This window comes from Coprinopsis cinerea (genome assembly GCF_000182895.1).
Source record: "Coprinopsis cinerea okayama7#130 chromosome 6 map unlocalized cont3.6, whole genome shotgun sequence".
In the NCBI taxonomy this organism is placed as follows: Eukaryota; Fungi; Basidiomycota; class Agaricomycetes; order Agaricales; family Psathyrellaceae; genus Coprinopsis; species Coprinopsis cinerea.
Window position 1 is genome coordinate 784,312 of NW_003307539.1, and position 22,665 is coordinate 806,976.

At 51.0% G+C, this 22,665-nt stretch overlaps 7 protein-coding genes across 7 annotated transcripts; 2 read left to right on the forward strand and 5 right to left on the reverse strand.

Moving 5' to 3' along the window:
* Positions 1-48: 48 nt before the first annotated feature.
* CC1G_12481 (tetratricopeptide repeat domain 35) lies at positions 49-1,198 on the forward strand (the record flags this gene model as incomplete). Its single annotated transcript, XM_001837732.1, has 6 exons — positions 49-178; positions 232-296; positions 351-494; positions 549-694; positions 747-969; positions 1,022-1,198. The coding sequence occupies 6 exons, from the start codon at positions 49-51 to the stop codon at positions 1,196-1,198; spliced, it is 885 nt and encodes a 294-aa protein (XP_001837784.1).
* Positions 1,199-1,313: 115 nt separating this feature from the next.
* Positions 1,314-3,272, forward strand: CC1G_12482 (exopolyphosphatase; the record flags this gene model as incomplete). Its single annotated transcript, XM_001837733.2, has 2 exons — positions 1,314-1,633; positions 1,684-3,272. The coding sequence occupies exons 1-2, from the start codon at positions 1,456-1,458 to the stop codon at positions 3,270-3,272; spliced, it is 1,767 nt and encodes a 588-aa protein (XP_001837785.2). The 5' UTR covers positions 1,314-1,455.
* A 262-nt stretch (positions 3,273-3,534) lies between these two features.
* On the reverse strand, positions 3,535-4,557 carry CC1G_12483 (hypothetical protein; the record flags this gene model as incomplete). The annotated part of the gene is made up of 1 exon (XM_001837734.2): positions 3,535-4,557. One exon carries the CDS (start codon positions 4,555-4,557, stop codon positions 3,535-3,537), a length of 1,023 nt encoding a protein of 340 aa, XP_001837786.2.
* A 1,152-nt stretch (positions 4,558-5,709) lies between these two features.
* CC1G_13477 (hypothetical protein) lies at positions 5,710-8,352 on the reverse strand (the record flags this gene model as incomplete). The annotated part of the gene is made up of 1 exon (XM_001837735.2): positions 5,710-8,352. The coding sequence occupies one exon, from the start codon at positions 8,350-8,352 to the stop codon at positions 5,710-5,712; it is 2,643 nt and encodes an 880-aa protein (XP_001837787.2).
* A 5,679-nt stretch (positions 8,353-14,031) lies between these two features.
* CC1G_11435 (hypothetical protein) lies at positions 14,032-14,657 on the reverse strand (the record flags this gene model as incomplete). Its single annotated transcript, XM_001837738.2, has 3 exons — positions 14,032-14,061; positions 14,123-14,309; positions 14,386-14,657. The coding sequence occupies 3 exons, from the start codon at positions 14,655-14,657 to the stop codon at positions 14,032-14,034; spliced, it is 489 nt and encodes a 162-aa protein (XP_001837790.2).
* A 1,155-nt stretch (positions 14,658-15,812) lies between these two features.
* Positions 15,813-17,737, reverse strand: CC1G_11436 (heterotrimeric G protein alpha subunit; the record flags this gene model as incomplete). The annotated part of the gene is made up of 8 exons (XM_001837739.2): positions 15,813-15,896; positions 15,952-16,034; positions 16,084-16,323; positions 16,380-16,428; positions 16,482-16,540; positions 16,618-16,736; positions 16,806-17,382; positions 17,524-17,737. The coding sequence occupies 8 exons, from the start codon at positions 17,735-17,737 to the stop codon at positions 15,813-15,815; spliced, it is 1,425 nt and encodes a 474-aa protein (XP_001837791.2).
* Positions 17,738-19,272: 1,535 nt separating this feature from the next.
* CC1G_11437 (hypothetical protein) lies at positions 19,273-21,224 on the reverse strand. The gene is made up of 9 exons (XM_001837740.2): positions 20,986-21,224; positions 20,786-20,909; positions 20,681-20,714; positions 20,545-20,603; positions 20,357-20,408; positions 20,110-20,246; positions 19,872-20,049; positions 19,704-19,791; positions 19,273-19,632 (listed from the first exon to the last, which is right to left on the reverse strand). Exons 1-9 carry the CDS (start codon positions 21,162-21,164, stop codon positions 19,521-19,523), a joined length of 963 nt encoding a protein of 320 aa, XP_001837792.1. The 5' UTR covers positions 21,165-21,224; the 3' UTR covers positions 19,273-19,520.
* Between the last annotated feature and the right edge of the window lie 1,441 nt (positions 21,225-22,665).

Here is a 22,665-nt window from a genome sequence, read left to right on the forward strand (position 1 = left end):
GTGTTTTGACGCCGAGAGCTTTGATCGCTGTTTCGACCAAACACCACCATGTCCGACGTCGCCTCTGCCTTGCAGCGCCTCGCCTCGTATCGCGCCAACCACTCTAGGGCTTCACAGGATGTATTCAAGAAGGGTGACATTGTCTTGAAATCTGGAAAGGCACCAAAAGGGGAAGAAGGTATGGCCATACAGGCTGTATGTGACACGGCGTGTATATTGACCGGGGTATAGGATGGGCGTTCCTCGAACAGCTGGCACTGGCTGCTATCGACCTCGACAGATTAGAGGTCGCTGATGTACGTCCTAAACCTCTCCTAGTCACCAGCTAGGAAATAACATCAACCCCACAGGCATGCATCGCACAACTCGCCAACAAATTCCCCGATTCACCCAGGGTGGACGTCCTAACTGGCATCCGTATCGAAGCTACAGAACCTCTCGACATAGTCCTCAGCTACTACCGCGAACTCTTGCAAAAGGATTCTACGAACGCTGTGCGTAGCTCGCTTTGAACGCCTCGTTTCGTTTCCTGACAGAGTCCACTGAAGGCTGCGTGGAAACGCAAGATATCTGTGCTTCGCCAGAAGGGAGGAATCGACCAGGCAACTGAAGAACTCATCCAATACCTCGATACTTTCTATACCGACCCAGAAGCATGGCTGGAACTCGCAGATATCTATGTAACGAACCGACAGTAAGTCCCCAAGGTTGCGGTTGTGGAAGCGCCCAGTTCACAGGCTTTATAGATACACGTCAGGGTTACAAGCGCTTTCGCATGCACTGGCTTTGAATCCACAGAACCCATTCACATTTGTTCAGTTCGCAGAGACTGCGTATTCGGCTGGTGACCTCCCACTGGCGCTCAAGATGTTCTTGGTTGCCGTGGACATGATTGAACGCGACCTTGACTCGCCTCAGACTACACCGCCGACCGGACTGGCCATTAGAGCTTGGTGGGGAGTGAAACTGGTATGCCGACCTTCCTGTTCCTGTCATGCAGAGAACTAACACTTCTATTCAGTGTTCTCGTCACCTACTCGAAACCCCGAGCTTAAGCACATCTCCCTCGAACACAAAAGTGCCTAAATCACTCTCAGCCATCGACGAACTTGCAACAGAACGGGTTCTGGTAGCTTACAAGGGTGAAGAAGCAGCACCCCAGCGGCGGTTGGTAGAGAAATGGTTGTCTTCCAAATAATTTCATCGTATCTATACCCTGTATATTCTTTCCTTTTCTCTATTATAATCCTGGGACTTGGCTTCTGAGAACTCTATTGGATCCGCGTGAACGGTCCAAGATCCAGGTTTGTTTCGCGCCATCATGATGGGTCTCAATCCAGCTTCTCCACAACGTTTCTCGCATCCGTGTCCTGTTCGAGGGCCCTCAGGCCCCTATCTCTTCGATCACTGCGTCCAATAATGAGCACACCACCAAGTCCTGTCCGCCGCTCGACCATGTCTTCCATCGGACTAGCCACTCCCCCGCAGATTGGCGATGCAGCGCCAACGACGACGTGCAGCGCTGCCCTCGCCACTTTCCTTTCAACCTCAAAGGTCACCTTCCTCACCCAAGTCCGCGAGGCACCGGAAGACGCGAAGAAATGGACACTCGTCACCGGAAACGAGGCTGGAGGTTCGCCTAAGAATAACCACAAAACCATCGTAACTAACAAGCTTTGGCAGATCTCGACTCGATAGCCAGTGCCATAGGCTATGCCTGGTTCCTCTCCCAAGTCAACCAGCAACCCGCCATCCCACTCATCCAAATCGCCAAAGAGGACTTTATCCTCCGCGCAGAGAACCTCTTCGCCCTCAGCCTCGCCGGGATCCCAGATCCCCAAGAATACCTCCTCTCCCCAAGCGACCTGTGCGATTTCCACCCAGACAACTTTGCTCTAGTCGATCATAACCGTCTGGGGGCGCAGTACGCCGGTGGAAAAGTCGTCGGTGTCATCGACCACCACGAGGACGAGGGGCTGTACATGGACACCGCAGTCCCGAGGCTGATCAAGCCATGCGGAAGCTGCGCCTCACTCGTCGCGTCCCAGCTCCCCCCAGACCTCCCAGCCGAACTCGCCACCCTCCTCTTATCCGCCATCCTCATCGATACGGCGGGGTTGAAGCCAGGCGGGAAAGCCACGGACGACGATCGCCTGGCAGCCGTTAACCTCGCGGTCAAATCCACCCTCGGCATCTCGCATAATCTGACGGATGTAGGGCTGCGCGATGTCCCTGCAATCAAGAATCTGTCGAAGGAGTTGGGAGAGAAGAAGAATGATCTGAGCCATCTGAGCGGATGGGATCTGTTGAGGAGAGATTACAAGGAGTCCACATATATCCTTCCTTGGGCGGACGGCCAACCCGCGATCAAAGTCGGACTCGCCACCGTTCCCGTTCAACTCAAGGTGTGGGGCTCAGACGGTAAACTCGAGACCGATTCGTTGGCATGGATGAAGAAACGCGACCTCACCATCCTCGGCGTCCTCACTACCTTTAGAGAAGAGAAAGACGACGGGAAGGAGAAGAAGAAAGACAAGAAGGATAAAGACGAGGAGAAAGAGAAGAAGAAGGATAAGGATAAGGACAAGAAGGACAAGAAGAAGGAGAAAGACGAGGAGAAAGAGAAGAAGGATAAGGATAAGGACAAGAAGAAGGACAAGAAGAAGGAGAACGACGACGACGACGACGAGAAGGAGAAGAAGAAAGACAAGAAGAAGGAGAAAGACGAGGAGAAAGAGAAGAAAAAGGACAAGAAGAAAGACGACGACGAGAAGGACAAGAAGAAGGACAAGGAGAAGAAGAAAGACGAGGACGAGAAGGAGAAGGAGAAGAAGGAGAAGAAGAAGGAGAAAGGCGACGAGAAGGAAGAGAAGAAAAAAGACAAGAAGGAGGAGAAAGACGACGAGGAGAAAGACAAGAAAAAAGACAAGAAAAAAGAGAAGGAGAAAGACAAGAAGGACGACAAGGAGAAGGAGAAAGACGAAGGCAAAAAGGGCAAACACGCGCGCGAGCAGGCCTGGATCATCCTCGACAACGAAGGGTCATCAGTCGACGTCAACGCGCTGGCTGCACGACTTTGGCAAGGTCTGGAGGAAGATACAACTCTACAGCTGAAACCCCACAAGAACTTTGCCGTGGACGACGGCAAGACCGATAAGCTACCGCCAAACTCCAAGATTCGGGTGTACAAGCAGAAGAATGCGGATGCGACGCGTAAAGCGGTTGCACCGTTGGTGAAGACTATCTTGGAGAAGCCGGATGCCAAATTATGAAGCCATCGTTGTTGGCGCCTTTGACTGCGAGATCGATGTAGACACGAGGAGACCCACAGTATATACTCACACCCATCTGAAAGGATAGCCAATTATTACATCTTTTGATTCGCATTTTGTACATATCTAATCATACATGATGACGCTTGCCTACTAGACTACACCGATCCCAAACAAAGGTTTTACGTGCTAATAATACAAACGAAGCTAAGTAAACGAATTCGAAGTAACAAAGCGGCGTTTATAAGACCCAAAAATAAACTCACAACTCTGAGAACTCTGACCGTGCTGTACGATAGGTCGATCGACTATCAGGTCGTTGGAAGGGATACACCGGTTCAAGATCTTCCCATTCCCCGTCATCATCATCACCATGATCAACTCGAACACCCTGGTACCCTCCTCCCACCATAACCATCACCTGCTTCTTCGCCACCAACTGGCCCTGTGCACCACCACCACCCTCATGATACCCATACCTATTCTTCTTCTTCTTCTCGTTGCCCGCAACAACAACCGTGATCTCGTCTCTCGGGGTCAAGGGCATGTCGGAGTCCGTGGAAGTAGGCGACGAATGGTCGTCCGAGCTCGACGACGCACTAGAAGCTCCCCCCTCCTCTGATGACGTCCGAGATGAAAAAGCGGATCCAGAACGGTCAAGCGTCCCAGTTTGAGAGGCGAATAAACCTCCAGCATGCGATCCAAAATCACGCTCGATGCTCGGGGTGCGTAAAAGGCGTCGTTTTTGGCGGCGGAGGGACCGTCGCACTGGTGTACAAGCTGTCGTCGTACTGGCCGTAGCCGTCGCCGGCGACTCGGACGACCCAGCGAGCGTCGTCTCAGAGGTGGACTCGGCAATCGACGATAATTTTCTATGCCTGAGATTGTTGGTGGCCTTATCGGACCTCGGATGCGTCGTTGTTTTCGTCGTCGTCGTCGTCGTCGTCGACACCGTCGGTCGTTGAGGTCTGGTCGGGGGTACGGGTGGTATCGATCGCGGCGGCGGAGGGATAGCATAATTCAACCGACATAGTTCAGGAAGCTGGAATTGCAGTTGACTCTCCAAATCTCCCCCTGCTCCACCCTTCCGCGACTTGTAATATTTGGTATATCCACCAGGTCCTACAGGTGGAAAAGGATTCATGAAATCGCTCCAGCGCCTCAGATCGGGCGCCTGCGGAACTGGCGGAGGCTTGTTCTGGTGGGCATTAAGGGCTGGTTGGGAGGGTTTAGGGGCTGGGATACGTCGTTTCACACCGGATGCGACTTTGGCGAGGACCGCCATAGTGAAGGAGATGGGCGTCGTCGACAGAGAAAGACCCGAATTTAAAGCCCTGGAACGTCTTATGGGAATCGCGGCGTAACAATAAAAAGTGCGAGGATTCCAAAAGTGGGATATGACAAGAATCCGGTGGTCGATAAGGTTACTTGTAATGAAAAAGACCTATAAAGGTCAACTGTGAGTGCTTCACTTCGGGAGACGAGCTTGGGTACTGGACGTACGTGTGCACACACTGCAGTGCTATTTTAGACTCGTCTAGGGAATGAGGGTGGTCGTCAAGGGAAGGATGGCCGATGATGACAGACGCAACGAAGATATATAGCTTACTATTCGCTCAGCCCATATCAGTTTTGGGCGAGTCAAGACATTCTCATCAAGACCCATAGAAGGATGAAACGGACCAGATGATCGTCATCGTGCAACGTCAGTGTGAAAGCAACATGATACTTACAGATTGGGCCTGAGATTTGTAGTGCCGACGTCATGTGATGCGCGTTCCTGGCCTTCTTTGCAAGCTTTCAACCTCAGCTAGCAAAAGGCAGATAAACTCGGAATCTAGACGGTCAGTAAAAGCAAAGGAGAGGACGAACAGCGTATACGGAGAGACCAGAGTGGCCATCCTGGCTCATCACCCAGTCGAGATGTCACTAAGCGGATCAAGATTCGAGATAGGCGCGGGGTTGAAACTCCCAAGCCGGATTGTGTATCATACTCGACCCCCTACGGTGACAAACTAACACCGGGTTCGGGGGAATGATACAAGACGAATATAGATTTTGGTGACCTCATCCCTAGGCCTTTACCTCACTACAGCGCAGTTCGTATGGACCAGGGTGTTAGACAGATTTTCTCTTCGGTTACCTCATCACACTACACGATCACATGTCCACTACTTTAGTCGCGTCTCTCTCCATCCTCATTCTCCAGATCATTATCACCATCTGGACAGTGAGTATACTTTCCATCGTTCTCGTAGATTCAGACGACTCATGTATCCGTAGTTATTTCTCACCTGTGTGGTGATTCACCAGGTATATAGATCATTATCACCATCTGGACATTATTTCTCACCTGTGTGGTGATTCACCAGACCTAGAGTGTCTGTTTAACAGGTTATGAGCTACCCTTAAAGCTCTTATCTCGCCTTTACGACGTTTATCCGCTTGAGCGTGGCTCGCGATTGCGTTTTAAAGGACCCGCCTTGAGCCATTGTTGCATTCCCCACTCTATACGACATGCCGACCCCCGCCGGCAGTTATCCTTCGGGCGATGTTCGCCAAAACCCCTGGGACGAAAACTTGGGGATGGAATGATGAAAGGACAGTTCATCACGGTCAGGAACCCTCGACGAGGTACGACGAAGAATTTTGAGGGTTTGACGCCCGGCTTCGATTCCCAGCATAATGTGCGAGAGCGGTCGAAGAGGACACGCAGGTTCGTAAAGTCAGTCAGACGTCCGATTGAAAACAGGTTGACTGGACTTTTGGGTGCATAAAGGCAGTTGCGAAGAGTTACCGCACATCGTTGACCGTTGGTCAGACGAATAGTGAATTTGACGGAACCGACCCCGTTGGCGATGAGAGGTGAGGCACCCGCAGTGCCGATTTCGACACTGATGTCACGGAAGGTATGGAAGACGTGACGATCCTTGATGATATGTTGCGTACAGCCGGAGTCCCAGATAACGAACGAGGTGTAGGACGAAATCTCCTTCGTAGGTGGGGAAGGGAGTGGGGCAATACTGAGCTCACTGTCCGAAAGGTAGCAGCCAATATCGAGAGTATCATTGAGGTTGGTAGCGACGGACAGAGTTCCTAACTTTTGGGCCAATAGTACAGCGTCTACCTCGGAAACATCACCCCCATCGTCCGGGCCTGGTTCGTCGGTTATCTCCTCTATAACATCCAACTCGTCCGCACCAAGGTTTCCTTCATCCGCCAGATAAGCCGATTTGTTTGGTTTACGACAGGTGGCTTTAGTGTGGCCAACGGCTCCGCAATTGTGGCATATAACCGCAGCTTGCTTGTTGGTCTGTGCCGTAGAGGAAGCAGGCTTAGTCGGTGCGGATGATGAGGTGGCAAGGGCAGTGGATGAAGAGATGGAGTTGGGAGGGCGAGGATTGGTGTTTCGGAAGATGAAGGAGTTAGCGATGAGTTCCTTGTGGAGACGTTCAGCGCTACGTAGCTCGTCAATGACCATTTGCCAGGGGACTATAGCCCGATCACCCCCATTGGATGCCAGCCAGATGCGCCAGATCGAGCGGAGGCTTTCGCCGATGCGGGAAGGAAGGCGATAATGGAGAGTGTTGATGATGGCACGGGGAGAGGCATCAGGGAAGTGGGAGTCCTTGATTTCCGTGGCGAGGTCTTCGAAGCGGGCGAGGTAACCAGGGACGTTGGTGCACTCTAGAGAACGGAGACGAGCCCAAGCAGCTTCGCCTTGTTCGTAGGAGAGAGCGCCATATTCATCTCGAAGGATCTGGTAGGCCACACGAGCGGTTAGGGACTCTTCACCTTCACGTTGGACATAATAGTCGATGCGGCGGCGCGCGGCAGGAGAGATGGACGCGAGGAGGTGATGTTGAACGAAAAGGTCAAGTTCTCGCCAGATGTGAGCAGCGTGATGGTCGAGTTCCGAAGACATGGCTGTGATGACAGGTGGCTGAAGAGGGCGGCTGATGGGTGAGAGTTTGTTCGAGTTCTCCTCGGGTAAGGTGATCCAGCCCAAGACGTTCTTGCCACGTAAGATGTGCCTGATGCCACCAATCCACTCGTTCCAATGCGCATGCTTTTCGAGAATAGGTAAATGAGAAACGGATACCGAAGTACCCTTGCGGTGCATAATAAGCGCCGTGCGGAAAGGGTTAAAAGAAGAAGAATTATTACGGCCGTCGGAAGATTCCTTGGCCAGAAGACGAAGGAAATACAAATGGTCGAAAGGTAAAGGGTTAAAAGAGTCAGAGGCAGGAGGGCGTGAGGTGCGAGGGGGTGGTGGGGGAGGAGGAGCACGAGTGTAACCCCGATCGCGACCGGACGCGGGATTGCGTGGCGGAGGCAAATCGTCATCCGAGGACTCACCCCCATTTAGACCATTCCCGAGAGCGGACCTCGCGGCATCTTCCAGCTCGGTAGGGACAGAACCAGTGACAGCGCGAACATGTGCCAAGAGGTCAGCCCAAACCTTAGGGTCCGAAGTACCCGTGGTTGGAGGAGACAAAGAATTAAAATAAGGTTGTTGTTGAAAGGGATTAAAATAAGGAACAGGCCAGGGGATGAAGTTAGGTTGGCCGGATTGTTGACCATTCTGAGAGAAATTCCATTGAAACTGGCCAGAAGGAAAATTGGGATTGTTCTGAGAAGCTGAAGTTTCCTGTTGGACAGGGGCCTGGGAAGCCGAAGACCAACGGGAGGTCTTGTCGTAATCGAGATCATACGTAGAAGGGCCTTTATCGGCAGTTTTAGAACGAGAAAAGGAAAAAGGTTTCTTAATTGTAGAAGAGGAAGGTTGGGCTTTAACCGAAGAAGAATAAGAGTGTTGGCTCGTGTATGAAGGAATCGAAGGCATGGCATTGGGCGAGGAATCGGGGATAGGATCGACAGGCGCACCTATTTTCTTGGAGCGAGAACGTTTTCCCTTAGCGCGTTGGGCGTTGTCCGGGGGAAGCTCCTCAGCTTGGTCGTCGTCATCAAACACAGCGCCACCATCATCGACCTGTCCATCATCCTCGAGATCGCGGTTTTCGTCCCAGGGGTTTTGGCGAACATCGCCCGAAGGATAACTGCCGGCGGGGGTCGGCATGTCGTATAGAGTGGGGAATGCAACAATGGCTCAAGGCGGGTCCTTTAAAACGCAATCGCGAGCCACGCTCAAGCGGATAAACGTCGTAAAGGCGAGATAAGAGCTTTAAGGGTAGCTCATAACCTGTTAAACAGACACTCTAGGTCTGGTGAATCACCACACAGGTGAGAAATAATGTCCAGATGGTGATAATGATCTATATACCTGGTGAATCACCACACAGGTGAGAAATAACTACGGATACATGAGTCGTCTGAATCTACGAGAACGATGGAAAGTATACTCACTGTCCAGATGGTGATAATGATCTGGAGAGTGAGGATGGAGAGAGACGCGACTAAAGTAGTGGACATGTGATCGTGTAGTGTGATGAGGTAACCGAAGAGAAAATCTGTCTAACAACCTGTTAAACAGACACTCTAGGTCTGGTGAATCACCACACAGGTGAGAAATAATGTCCAGATGGTGATAATGATCTATATACCTGGTGAATCACCACACAGGTGAGAAATAACTACGGATACATGAGTCGTCTGAATCTACGAGAACGATGGAAAGTATACTCACTGTCCAGATGGTGATAATGATCTGGAGAGTGAGGATGGAGAGAGACGCGACTAAAGTAGTGGACATGTGATCGTGTAGTGTGATGAGGTAACCGAAGAGAAAATCTGTCTAACACACCCCCATCGCGAAGGTGGACGAAGAACCAAAGAGAGTAATATCAAGATGTCGTAACAACAGGTGAGGCAACTCGTGGAGAAAGAATGAGACCAAGGGATTCACGGTGTTTTTCGAAAAGAACGGTTTTAAGAGGTTTTGTGAGGATATCGGCAACGTTAAGACCAGAAGAAATCCAGGAAGGGGTGAAGATGCCTTCTTCGAAATATTGTTTGATGAAAAGTTCGCGAATGTGAATGTGTTTGGAGCGTGAAGATATGCCAGGTGATGAAAGTTGATGAATAGTGCTACGGTTGTCGCCAATAAGATGGAAAGGAGAAGGTACGGGGATACCACAAGATTCGAGTAGTTGTCGGAACCACAGGGCTTGGCGCACGAGGAGCGATGCTGCGTAAAGGAGAACGGAGACGAGCCCAAGCAGGTTCGCCTTGTTCGTAGGAGAGAGCGCCATATTCATCTCGAAGGATCTGGTAGGCCACACGAGCGGTTAGGGACTCTTCACCTTCACGTTGGACATAATAGTTCGAAGACCTCGCCACGGAAATCAAGGACTCCCACTTCCCTGATGCCTCTCCCCGTGCCATCATCAACACTCTCCATTATCGCCTTCCTTCCCGCATCGGCGAAAGCCTCCGCTCGATCTGGCGCATCTGGCTGGCATCCAATGGGGGTGATCGGGCTATAGTCCCCTGGCAAATGGTCATTGACGAGCTACGTAGCGCTGAACGTCTCCACAAGGAACTCATCGCTAACTCCTTCATCTTCCGAAACACCAATCCTCGCCCTCCCAACTCCATCTCTTCATCCACTGCCCTTGCCACCTCATCATCCGCACCGACTAAGCCTGCTTCCTCTACGGCACAGACCAACAAGCAAGCTGCGGTTATATGCCACAATTGCGGAGCCGTTGGCCACACTAAAGCCACCTGTCGTAAACCAAACAAATCGGCTTATCTGGCGGATGAAGGAAACCTTGGTGCGGACGAGTTGGATGTTATAGAGGAGATAACCGACGAACCAGGCCCGGACGATGGGGGTGATGTTTCCGAGGTAGACGCTGTACTATTGGCCCAAAAGTTAGGAACTCTGTCCGTCGCTACCAACCTCAATGATACTCTCGATATTGGCTGCTACCTTTCGGACAGTGAGCTCAGTATTGCCCCACTCCCTTCCCCACCTACGAAGGAGATTTCGTCCTACACCTCGTTCGTTATCTGGGACTCCGGCTGTACGCAACATATCATCAAGGATCGTCACGTCTTCCATACCTTCCGTGACATCAGTGTCGAAATCGGCACTGCGGGTGCCTCACCTCTCATCGCCAACGGGGTCGGTTCCGTCAAATTCACTATTCGTCTGACCAACGGTCAACGATGTGCGGTAACTCTTCGCAACTGCCTTTATGCACCCAAAAGTCCAGTCAACCTGTTTTCAATCGGACGTCTGACTGACTTTACGAACCTGCGTGTCCTCTTCGACCGCTCTCGCACATTATGCTGGGAATCGAAGCCGGGCGTCAAACCCTCAAAATTCTTCGTCGTACCTCGTCGAGGGTTCCTGACCGTGATGAACTGTCCTTTCATCATTCCATCCCCAACACCAATCCCTTCTACTCCCACCCAAAATCCATCCACCCACGCCTTCTATCTTTCCTCGGAGACATGCGACCTACCCAACTTCTTCCCATCTTCACCGCCAAATCCTGAACTGCTTCACCGACGTTTCGGACATTCGTCTTTCGAGATTGTCAAGCTAGTTGTTTCCAACAACCTGATGAAGAACATCAAGTGCATCGGTAGCTTCTCCACCCAATGCCGTTGCGCGGTTTGTACACTCGCCCAACGTGCCGCTACACCATATCCATCTGAAGGTAGCTTGCGCGCTACACGCACTGGTGGCCATCTTCATCTTGACATCTCCGGTCCGTGGCCTGTCCAAACGCCCGAGGGCCACAAGTACTACCTTGCAGTTCTCGATGACTACACACGTTTTGGCTGGGTAGCCCTCCTTCGAGCCCGCGACGATGCCTTCGATGCCTATGTCCACATCGAGGCTCGCGTGGAGAACCAGACCAATCGGAAGATAGGCCGCGTACGGGTCGACAATGCTCCTGAACTCTCTCGTGGAGTAATGGAGAAACACTTACTATCCAAGGGTGTGGAGATTCAACGTTCCGTCGCTTACGCTCACGGGCAGAACGGTGCTATTGAACGTCATGTCCGGAAGATCCAAGACAAGGCGAGCTGTCTTCTGGCGGAATCCCAACTTCCTGCCACTTACTGGGGATACGCGGTTCAAACTTCGCAATATCTTCTCAATCGACTCCCTTGCAAGGCTATTGGATCTGATACCACGCCTCATACCCTCTTCTACGGCGAACCACCAGACGGATCTATGCTCCGGGTTTTCGGCTCTCGTTGCTGGGCACTTATACCCACTGAACTCCGCAGGAAGGGTGATTTCAGACGCGTCGAGTGTACCTTTGTCGGTTATGGTGATGGCCGCAAAGGATATCGGGTTATTACTTCGACTGGCAAAGTCATGTGGTCTAGGGATGTTATCTTCGATGAGAACAACATGGGCCGGGTTACAGCAAGACGTTCCCGCATTACGACAGAGTCCAACCCTGACGACCTCGTCTCAGTACGGAAAGTTCTTCAAGAGGTTCGTCGTTCTAATCGTCTCGCTGGTATTCCCGCTTCCTCTCTGTACACCGACCTCGACTCTCCTATCACTCTGGAAGATACACTGGCTTTATTCTCTGACGATACCGACTCTCCTACTGGGGGTGCACCTTCTGGGGGTGCCAAACTCGATGCATTTCAACTTGACGAACTCAGGGCTTACTTTGGGATTATTGGCGGTCACCGGATGATGGACGACTCCAATTCTCGCTCCTCTCTGTCCGATCGAGGGAAATACATGGATTCTTTGATGTTTGACGAAGAATCTCTCGACCCCGAGTCGTCCTACTATCTCCATGATCTCACCCAAGCTCCCCTGTCTTACCGACATGCTATGGCTCGACCTGACCGCGACATCTGGATGGCTGCAATGCAGAAAGAAGTCAGTGGATTACTGGGCAAACCCGCACTTCGCGTTGAAGAGAATCCTCCTCCCGGCGCCTTTATCATTGACGGACGATGGGTTTACGCCTTCAAAGAGGATGGTACCGCTAAGGCTCGTTGGGTCGTCAAAGGCTTCCAACAACGCCCGGGCTCATATGCCAGATGTTATGCTCCTGTCGCTGAACAAGGCACCATCCGAATGACCCTAGCTAACGCCGCGGAACGGGATTATGAACTCTTTGCGTTCGACATTACTGCTGCCTTCACCCATTCCCCCCTCGAAGAGGAAATATACTGTCGCCAGATCCCTGGTTTCCCTCTCGAAAATCCCAATGCCGTCTATCGTCTTGTTTCTGTACTTTACGGTCTTAAACAAGCCGCCTTTGCTTGGTACCTTCATTTCATGAAGGTCCTCATAGGCTTGGGTATGCAGCGTAGCGAGGCAGACCATGCTCTCTTCTTCGGCGTTTGGCACTCTTCCCCAGACCCCGACATCCCTATGCCTACAGACGGCTCTCCTCTCATACTATTCGTCCCCATCCACGTTGACGACGGCCTTGCTTCGACCAATTCTACACCTCTTTGGAAATGGTTCATTCGCAAGGTCAATGATGCTGGGATCGCCATCAAGGACCTTGGTATCGCCAATATCTTCCTTGGAACCCGCATCGAAAGAGATCGCAAACGTCGCATTATCTACCTTTCCCAATCCCCCTTCATCCAATCCCTTCTGGAGGATTGGAAGATGGACAAGTGCCGCGGTGTTTCTCTCCCTATGGAATGCCTTCCTTGCGATCTTCCCGAGTGGACTGGTCCCCCTCCGTTCGATGGTGTCACCCCTCAAAACCTCACAAAGAAATATCAGTCCCTTATTGGATCTCTCACCTGGCTGGCTGTTACCACACGGGGTGACATATCCTTTGCCACCATGTCGCTCGCTCGCTTCAACTCTAATCCCGAGATGAAACACTTAGGCGCTGGAAAACATCTTCTCCGCTATCTTTACAAAACGAAGGATTTCGTACTGCGATTCGCTCCAACCAACTCCATCGACCCGGGTATTGACCGTCACATCTTCACTGGATGTGGATTCTCTGACGCCGACTGGGCTTCAGATACCGACACCAGGCGTAGTGTTTCTGGCTGTGTTCTATACTACCGTTGCTGCGCCATCGTTTGGTTATCCAAGCGTCAACAATCCATTGCCCTTTCCTCCACTGAATCCGAACTTTACGCAGCATCGCTCCTCGTGCGCCAAGCCCTGTGGTTCCGACAACTACTCGAATCTTGTGGTATCCCCGTACCTTCTCCTTTCCATCTTATTGGCGACAACCGTAGCACTATTCATCAACTTTCATCACCTGGCATATCTTCACGCTCCAAACACATTCACATTCGCGAACTTTTCATCAAACAATATTTCGAAGAAGGCATCTTCACCCCTTCCTGGATTTCTTCTGGTCTTAACGTTGCCGATATCCTCACAAAACCTCTTAAAACCGTTCTTTTCGAAAAACACCGTGAATCCCTTGGTCTCATTCTTTCTCCACGAGTTGCCTCACCTGTTGTTACGACATCTTGATATTACTCTCTTTGGTTCTTCGTCCACCTTCGCGATGGGGGTGTGTTAGACAGATTTTCTCTTCGGTTACCTCATCACACTACACGATCACATGTCCACTACTTTAGTCGCGTCTCTCTCCATCCTCACTCTCCAGATCATTATCACCATCTGGACAGTGAGTATACTTTCCATCGTTCTCGTAGATTCAGACGACTCATGTATCCGTAGTTATTTCTCACCTGTGTGGTGATTCACCAGGTATATAGATCATTATCACCATCTGGACATTATTTCTCACCTGTGTGGTGATTCACCAGACCTAGAGTGTCTGTTTAACACAGGGGAAATGACTTGGCTGGTATACATCTAGCGTGCCTCAATTCCAAACGAGTCGAACTATAAACCGCGATCCGTCAGTCTTAACCCAATTGAAACGGGAACGAAAGGGACACGTTACCACACATAGTTCAAACTGCACGCTAGAATTGATGATAGCGGTATAAACCGAGTCTGCGATGACTTGAGGCAGATGCACGTTGACTGAGTTGTTGATAGCCCGTTCGATGACCTGGGCGTTCCTCGTAGGATCATTGACCTTGTCTCTAGTGCTCTTGAATCGCGTGGCTTCCTTGACCAGTGCAGCCCTGCGTAAAGATTGATAAAGCGAAACGGTTCGTATCAGCATACGTGTGTCAATACTGGAGTATATGAGCGCCTTACCTCTGGGAGAGTAGCTTCAACAATTGTTGGTCGACATTGTCTATTCCTGCTCTGACTTCATCCAGTGAAGTGCAGCAGGTGGATGTCCCATTCACGATGCCAGGTGAGCCCCAAGGGATGATCCTGCTGTCAGGGGACGGCGGTAATCCTAGTAGAGGTTCCAAATAGCATGGAGTGGTAGAGCCCTCGTTTCCAGAAGCGCATTGGGCTGAAGAGGCTGATACAACCAAGGCGGTAGCAAGCCAGACCAGGTTCCAGACACGTCCAATCATAGGGAAACGTGGTGAGGTGTTGGAGCTCGCCAGATCGAACTATTGTTGGGTTTAAGAGCGAATTGACCAGTTAGGTGCAGTCTTAGCCCGAGCTTCAAGGAACCAAAGCGTAGGAGGCGACTGTTCTGGTTTCGATTTAGTTGAGGACAGCCATGCTCCATGATTCGATGACAGGGCAAATGCCAGCGGTCGCTTTTTTGATATGGAAGACGGTGCTCCACCAGCCCCTTTGTGCAGTAGCATTTTGCCAATTGTGCCCAAGGCACCAGACCCAAGTGGACGCATTGAAGACGGAGAAGAAAGAAAGACGGTGACGGCAAGCGCGTCTGAACTGTGGCGCGCCTGGAACAGCGTCAACCCTAACCTTAGATCTCCCACTACGACTCTCATCTCCCGTTGCACGCCTTCACTCATCTCCAATCCCTTTCCAATTAAAACAACAATAACTATTATTGAAATGCAAAATAATAATGATACGATTACAAGCGATGATCCAACCAGAGACAGAAGCACGGACCTGAAGTTACGAGTTGTCGACGGGCAGCGGTCGTGGATTAAACGGCTGATTCCGAAGGATTACTGTATGAAATGCGGGTGCCAGCACGCAGAGAGAAAACGAAGAGACGACCGGGAAAGTTCAAGTCAAGTACGTGGAGATGCAGTTAACAAAGCAGGATACATAGAATCAGAAAATCAGATAAGTTAAGATGTGAGCAACAACCCATGTAGAAATGATGATAGATCCACTAGTTACCTCCCATCTCGACACTTGTTGTCAAGATATTGGAAGGAAGAGGATAGGAAACACCGATGTTCTCCCATCTCGATGAGTGTCAGACTGTGTCAACCCCAACGATAGGGCCGGCAGTTGGGCACAGGGGCCTTAGGATATGTGTGCTGGGCAATTTGGCCCTTGCCGGGCGTGGCAGGTCCCACATTCCGATTCAAGATTCGAAGATGGAACATCAAGGGGTTGCGTAAGTCCTTGGGTAAGAACCGTGGTCACGCTGGGCTTGACCTCCATTCAAAAGACACATCGTCTGCTATAGAGCAAGACAGTGACTGATGGAGGGATACTAGAGTTCCTTGCGGCGAAGTAGCAGGGCCTGATGGAGGGATCGCGGACCAGTGGAGTGGCTCGAGCCAAATCCTCGGTTAGATGAGCTGAGAAGCGGCTAGGTTTTCGCGCAGGACACCATCCCGGACCGACTCTAGCGTAATCGCAGTAGCTTCCGTGTCCTATCGCAGAACTATCGCTTAGTCTCCACTAAAGAAACTTGGGATAGCGACTTACAGTGACGGTGGTTGGATAAATGTAGGCCGACCTGTGTTCCGGAGAACACTGCTTCTGAATGTCCTTGAACTTTTCCCGCAAGTCTACGAAGACGGTCAAAATCTGTAGCAGGACACACAATCGGCAACTCACATTTCACAACAGAAATGACTTCATTGGGTTTGTCCCCATAGCTTGGTAGATACTGATTGACCTTGACGCCTCGCTTCAGCTTCCGACGCAAAAGGTCACATTTGTTGAGGAAGAGGATCAATTGGGTTTTTGCTAGAAGCTTTGACTGGCAGATGGATGTCCACAGTATGATGGAATCTTCCAAACGGTTGACGCGAGGGTCTTCTTCCAACCATTGATCAAAGACCGAAACAGGGGACACTTGAGAAGTACGTCAGCTTTAGAAAATCACTTGAGATGGATAGTGTGGAACGCACAAAAGATGATCACGTTGACTCCCTCAAAATAGGGTAACCACGCAGCTCGCTGGCACAGGGTCAAAGATCGGTGGAAGCTTGGAATGATATAGGCAAACATACCAAAGTACGACATCCTCCAACGTCGAATATCCGCCATTCCCAGCCATGGTGTCCCCCACCTAGTAAAGTGCATGTTAAGAAAGAGGCAGCCACAAGGGTAATAACTGCAATGCACTTTTTGCATTATCCCACGGACCGTGACTGAAGACGAGCTTATGCTCTTGTATTCCAACTGTTCGTAAACGCGCCCTGACGATATCATTATCAGTCACGACATAGTCTCGGGTCGCGATGCGATCGAGGTCATTCAAAAAGCTAGAGTCAGTACGAAAGGCAGTGAGCGATCGAAATCAATGTCCACCGAGAACACAGAGGTAGACTTACAAGCCTGCTGAGTCGGAGAGCTGGACCTTGTTTCGCTGCAAAGCCTGCTGTATTGTCTTGTCTTGCCAAAGGGCCTTCATATCGTCCTTCAAAGCGGCCAGTGTCATGGTGGGGAGATCGACACCTGTCGCCGCTGCGTCCGAGCTTTGTATTCGAGACTCTTTGTCCAGAACGTCCTTCCACGAACGGACCGAGAACTCGGCGGCCTTCTTTCGCCTGGGGTTGGGTTGCTGAGGCAGTTCGAAGGGTGTGGCAGCCATTGGAGCGGTCTGCATAGGTTCAGCAGCACCGGCTCCTAGACGGCGCTTCAGCTCTGCCTCGACGCCCAACAACGGTGCAAGTCGTATCATGAGAAGCTGGTGTCTATCGGTGAATTTGAGCCCTTCATTTTCTTCCTGGTCCCGCTCCTCCATGGCGATAATCTGCTCTTCCTCAGAGTCTGCAGCGTCCCCGTTCATTTCGGCCTCGACGATGCGAATGATGGTTGTTATTGAGCGAACGATGTTGAGCTGTACGACCGATCTCCAGCCGCTACGTTCCTCTTCCCATTCCTCCTTTGCATATCGCATGCGAAAGTCTGTAAGCCAAATGTTGGATAAACAGACTGCACTCAAAAGAAAAGGCTACAGGGCGCCTACTTTTCAAGGTTGTCGACTTGCCTGTAGTCCCGGGCAGTTAGCGCGACCGCACACGACAGCAGGGTGAAAAGCTCACTGACCACTCTCCGATTGCCCCAATAGAAGAAGTTTAATAACATTACGCTCTTTCTTCGCGCGAGCGCGCTCCTGCTTGATTTCCTCGTCTATCCTGTCGTTTATCCTCTGAGCATCTAGCTCTCGTTTCTGGCGAGCTGTGGCCTGGGCTGGTGTCTCGTCCGGTGGCGGCTGCATAAGCTCATAGAAGGGATCGCTGGGTCCAGGGACGAAGCCCATATTGGAAGAAAAAGCAAAGCTTCTAGAGGAGGGAGGAAGAGGGCACCCGCGCCGTCACTAGCATTGCCAGAAAGAGGGCGGTCGCTATTTCTAACTGCCCTGATGCTGACTAAGCCAACACCGCTGGGCTAGGTACATGTTTTGATCTCAATTTTATATGCCAAAATCTATAGAAGCCGGTTATCTCCCCCGACTCCATCTCTTACATGATCTATGGGGCTAGTAGCACCGTCTTGGTCTCGAAGAAAGCTGCAAAACGAGTCCCCATATTGCCTTAGCTGCAACTTTTCAAACCCCTCTCGATCCTGATCCATAGACATCAATTCCCATCAGCTCGGGGAATGAGCGTTCAGCCGCAAAGGGGGCAGCCGAACACACAGGCGGGACCCGCCTTGCTATCACAGCCTCGACACGCCCACAGAGCCATGTACTCCGCTCAGGTCCAAAAGAAGCACAATCTCCGTCGACGATGAGGTCAACGCGAGCTAGGAACGAGCCCATGCGTCACCATGGAAATGCCGGCATTTTGGCGCCAGCGGGCGCTAAACATAAACCTGAGACCCCCTCTCGGGCTCCTGTACGAATAGCTAACATAAACCTCAATACAAGTCACACATAGAGCTTAACCTGCCCCTTGCATCCCACAGAAAGCACCCATGCAAGCCACAATGACGTCCATCCAACAAGGCGCTCTGGGCTCTAAATCGTCAATTGCACGCGTATGTACTGAGGTGGTATCGATCATTTTCTTCGGTAATTTATTCGGAGGACCCACAGATGTGCCCAAAAGCACCGGTAACCTACACCCTTCTCGACAAGGAGAGCGGCGAAAGATGCCTACCACGTCTGTCCTTGCCACATCATCGACTGACATGGGTTCAAAGTGTATTGAGTGTGGGGGCTGAGTCTATAGGGTAATTTATTTGGGATAAATGCTTTCTAGATTGTGCCTGTGGGGCTAGTCTAAGTTCACGGTAATTAGCATCCGTTGCAGGTTAACGTTGGATGTGAGAGACCATGAGTGAGTCCTGCTTCCAACAGAACGTAGGTCTACAGAGGTCCGCGGGATCGACCGCAAGGGATGCCAACGGGCTTCGACAAGGTCGATCCCTCTTCGTACCTTTAAAATCGAGTCTCTCGGAGGAGCCTAGGTGAGTTATCTGATAAATGTCAATACCGATTGTACCCGAAGACGTTTCACGGGGCTCAGCCCCTTACACCGACACCTGGTGGTCCCTCACCGTGGTCCGCAATTTAAACAACAAATGGTACTAACTTGAATCACAGTAGTAGATCCATGGGCCAGATTGAAATACGTACATACAAACGACCCTGAACGCCAACTGTTTCGAGATGCACACATTACGAGCGGGCACCCCACCATCGCGCACAAATCGTTTCACCGGTGAATAAGATCCCACCTTAATCCCTTGCAACTCGATTTTTGAAGCTCGCCGCCACAAGCACTGTCGCCCATTCAAATGCGAGTATAGACCATTCAAGGTGTCAAGGACCCACAAGGAAGAGTCAAACAGGAAACCGAGGAAATCTAGAGACCGTGTATTTAGTATTACAACACTGAACATACAGTACACAGTCCAAGAAGAGCGCAGGGGAGCCATGAACCGAATGCAAGAACCAGACCAGAAAACCGAGGAATGCGAACCGTAACCCAAACCGTGATCCAAAATCTAAAGTAATGACCTAAACTGAGAACCTTGAACAAGTGCAAACAGGCGAAGTCGAAGGGCGTGGGTAATCATCCGAGTCATAACAGTGGTACTCATTGACGGTTGAAGAGGGTTGGACCGTCATTGAGAAAAAGGTCGTAGAGGAGCGCACCGGCCTGCGCACCAAGGAAAGGTGCAATGATGGGGCACCAGATCCAGTAATGACTGGAAAAATCCAGGATCAGAAAGTCAGATCAGAACAATTGAAAAAAGAAAAAAAAAACCCGTGGACGTACTTGAAATATGTGAAGACGTCCTTGCCATATCCTGCCATCGCGAGGAAAACCCGTGGTCCAAAGTCTCGCGCGGGATTCAAAGACCACGCTAGAGAGGACGGAACCCGATGAAAGAGCGGCGATTAATGTTAGGGACTAAGATTTGAAAAAAAAAAATGCGGTACTCACACGTCTGCATGCCCAAAGAAGTACCAAATCCAACGAACAACACGAAGAGGGCAAGAGGGAGCAGGTCAGCAGTGGGCATCATGTTGCGCTTATCCGTCATCGCCAAAACCATCAACGACAGAATCGCCGTAGCAAGGAATTCAACGAAAAACGCGGTAGCGGCTGGGACATACGGCAACTAAAGAGCAATTTCGTCAATCTTCTTTCCCCAGACGCTCAGTCTCGACAAGCTACTTACTGCGTAAGTCGCGAAGATACCGGCAGTGGCCTGCGTTCGAACACCAGGTCCCTCGAAGATTTCAATCGCATGGAAATACGATCCATAGATGATGGCCGCGCCAACAAGGCCTCCCAAAACCTGAGCGGCGATGTAGGCTATGGCAAAACGCCCATTCGATACGTAACATGCACACAAGCGCCGAAGAGAAAGAGACAAAAGGGTCAATCAAACGCGCTGGGTAACCGACAAGATCGGTGGCACTCACCAGGAACCTTCTTCCAGGGGAACCCGCGCCAAACGGCCATTGTTAGAGTAATCTGGAATGGATGTCAATAAGCATTTTCGAAGTCGGAGAAGAAGCGGAAAGAGGATCGTCGGAGTCCGACAGTGGTACGGGGCTTGTATGAAAGGGCTTGTCGTAGGATAGGTGAATGGATGAAAATATAAACTTACCGCAGGGTTAATATGTCCGCCAGATATCCCACCGCTGACCCAAACTCCCATGGCGATACCTACGTGTAAATGAAAAGGCAAAAAACGTGTTGATTGAGAACAAATTTTTCGATGAAGTCTGTAGGCATCCACTTACCGATGGCCCATCCCAAGTTGATGGAAAGGAAATCCTAACAAGGGGACCACACAAGCGTTAGCACATCGACTGGCCCACTAACAATAAAGTGGGAAGGAGACCCACCCCTCTGCTTCCTGGCGCGACGTCCGAGTTGCTCGAGAGCACGACAGAGCATCCCGACCCGGCACCAAAGATAACCAATAGGGCGACCCCGACAAACTCAGCCATGGGTTCACGAATCATATTCCTACAAGTGATAAAAAAAGCGTGTCAACCAAGAGGGTGCGAAAAGGTATGGTCCGCTGTTACATCACCCCACATACCTGATATTGGCGAGAGTCGAACGGCGGGGAGGTTCGTCGACAATCTGGTCGACAACTCGGATTCGGTGGGACTCGATGTCATCCGAGATATGCGACCCCTTATTTTTCAAACGAGTAGAACTGAAGGGGGATGCAGCGTGAGCTGAGCCAGCTTCGATACTCGGGTTAGTTGCGGCCATCGCCCTATGCAGAGGGGTCACGTATTTTAGAAAAGAAAAGAGGAAGAAAGGAAAAGGGAGAAAGAGAGAAAGAAGGGGAAGGGAGGATGTAGACTCACACTGATCACGCCCCGCTATATATGTGGACTTGCCGTCCCCACCAAATAGCGCGCTCAACAGCCCAACATTTTTACATCATCCTCGTGGGCCGAGGGTTCTTTCCGTCACCCTCGCCAGTCCATGGGATATGTCAAGGTTCCAGCGGGCGATGAATGAAACGAGTGTGATCTCAGGCTAAAATAAAATTATTACCATCCCTGTCTGACACGGATGTGAAGCCTCGGGAAGGGTCCATATTTTGAGATTAGCACCCATATGCGGCTAACGAGGAGAAAAACCATCTGAAGAGGTAGAAAGAAAAGTGGGTTTGGATCACGCACCGAATACCGAAAGCAATCCACCAAACCAGACGTCAGAGAAAGCTCTAGAGCAGGTTCCACAAGACGAATGGTTCTTGCAGTCCAGTCCAATCCACTGCTTTCGCCGCTTCTCGACGGAACTTGAAGCTCAAAAGGGGAAGGTCTTGTCAAGCGCCTATACGGTGATCTGATGAAGGTTAGTGACGAACGTCCTCGAGGCCTCCAAACCTCCCGAAATGAACAACTGCCATCATCAATTGACATCCCAAGACCCAAGGAAGAGGTCCACCATCAGGCGCCTTTTCTATCCCGGCGTCTCATCCATGCATTCCCTCCCACCAGGGACCGCAAATCATCGTGCTTCCTCCCCAGAACAATGACTAGCCACAAGGAACCACGTCTCCGTGGGGAGACAGGGACGTAAAAGGTTCCGATGTGGAATGGTTATTGTAAACTCTATCGGCGCTTCAAGGTTGTATTTAGGTTATGCTTCGTGGAGACAGGTATCGCACGATCGAAGTGTGGGATAGCACCCAGTGTTAATACGCATACATCTAGAGGGGATTGTACAAGGTAAGTAAGGCTCGGACAGTCTGAATGATAGGATATCGTACATCACCCCGATAGCCAGAACATGAGCTTCGTAAAATGGTCTCCGTAGTCCTTCCATGGGCCCTGTTCCGACCCTATCGAGGACGACTTTTGATATCGAAAGAAGGATCCGACCAATGGGCACTAAGAAATGGTCATACCTCATGTCCCTGCTCAATTGAAAGCCAGCGAAGCAAAGGGATAGACCACGAAGCACCCGAGTATTGTTTCACTAGACTGCGAACCGTTGATTTCGGGACGAAGGTGGCGATACTAGAAGCCATAGATAGTGAATGCGATAGCCTTTGCACTTTGGAAGAGCCATATGTCGAATAGTGGCAAGAAGTGGCAGTAAACGCATGTTCTCCGTGCAGGCTAAGCTTGTTCCATGACCCAGGCTCGCAGGTCGTCATGTCACTTGACGTTCCTTCACCCATACGACGCTGGCCATGCCGTTCCCGGTGAATCGCAGCGCCTGCGTCGTTTTTGAGTCTTTTGTCCGGTGCCTTCTG

Excerpts from the sequence above, each read along its gene's own strand:
- CC1G_11437 (XM_001837740.2), bottom strand. The coding sequence starts at position 21,164 with ATGGCCGCAACTAACCCGAGTATCGAAGCTGGCTCAGCTCACGCTGCA. Across the intron at positions 20,247-20,356 it reads CCCCTGGAAGAAGGTTCCTG|CCTACATCGCCGCTCAGGTT; the intron begins GTGAGTGCCACC and ends GTTTTGCCATAG. Across the intron at positions 20,050-20,109 it reads GTATCTTCGCGACTTACGCA|TTGCCGTATGTCCCAGCCGC; the intron begins GTAAGTAGCTTG and ends ATTGCTCTTTAG.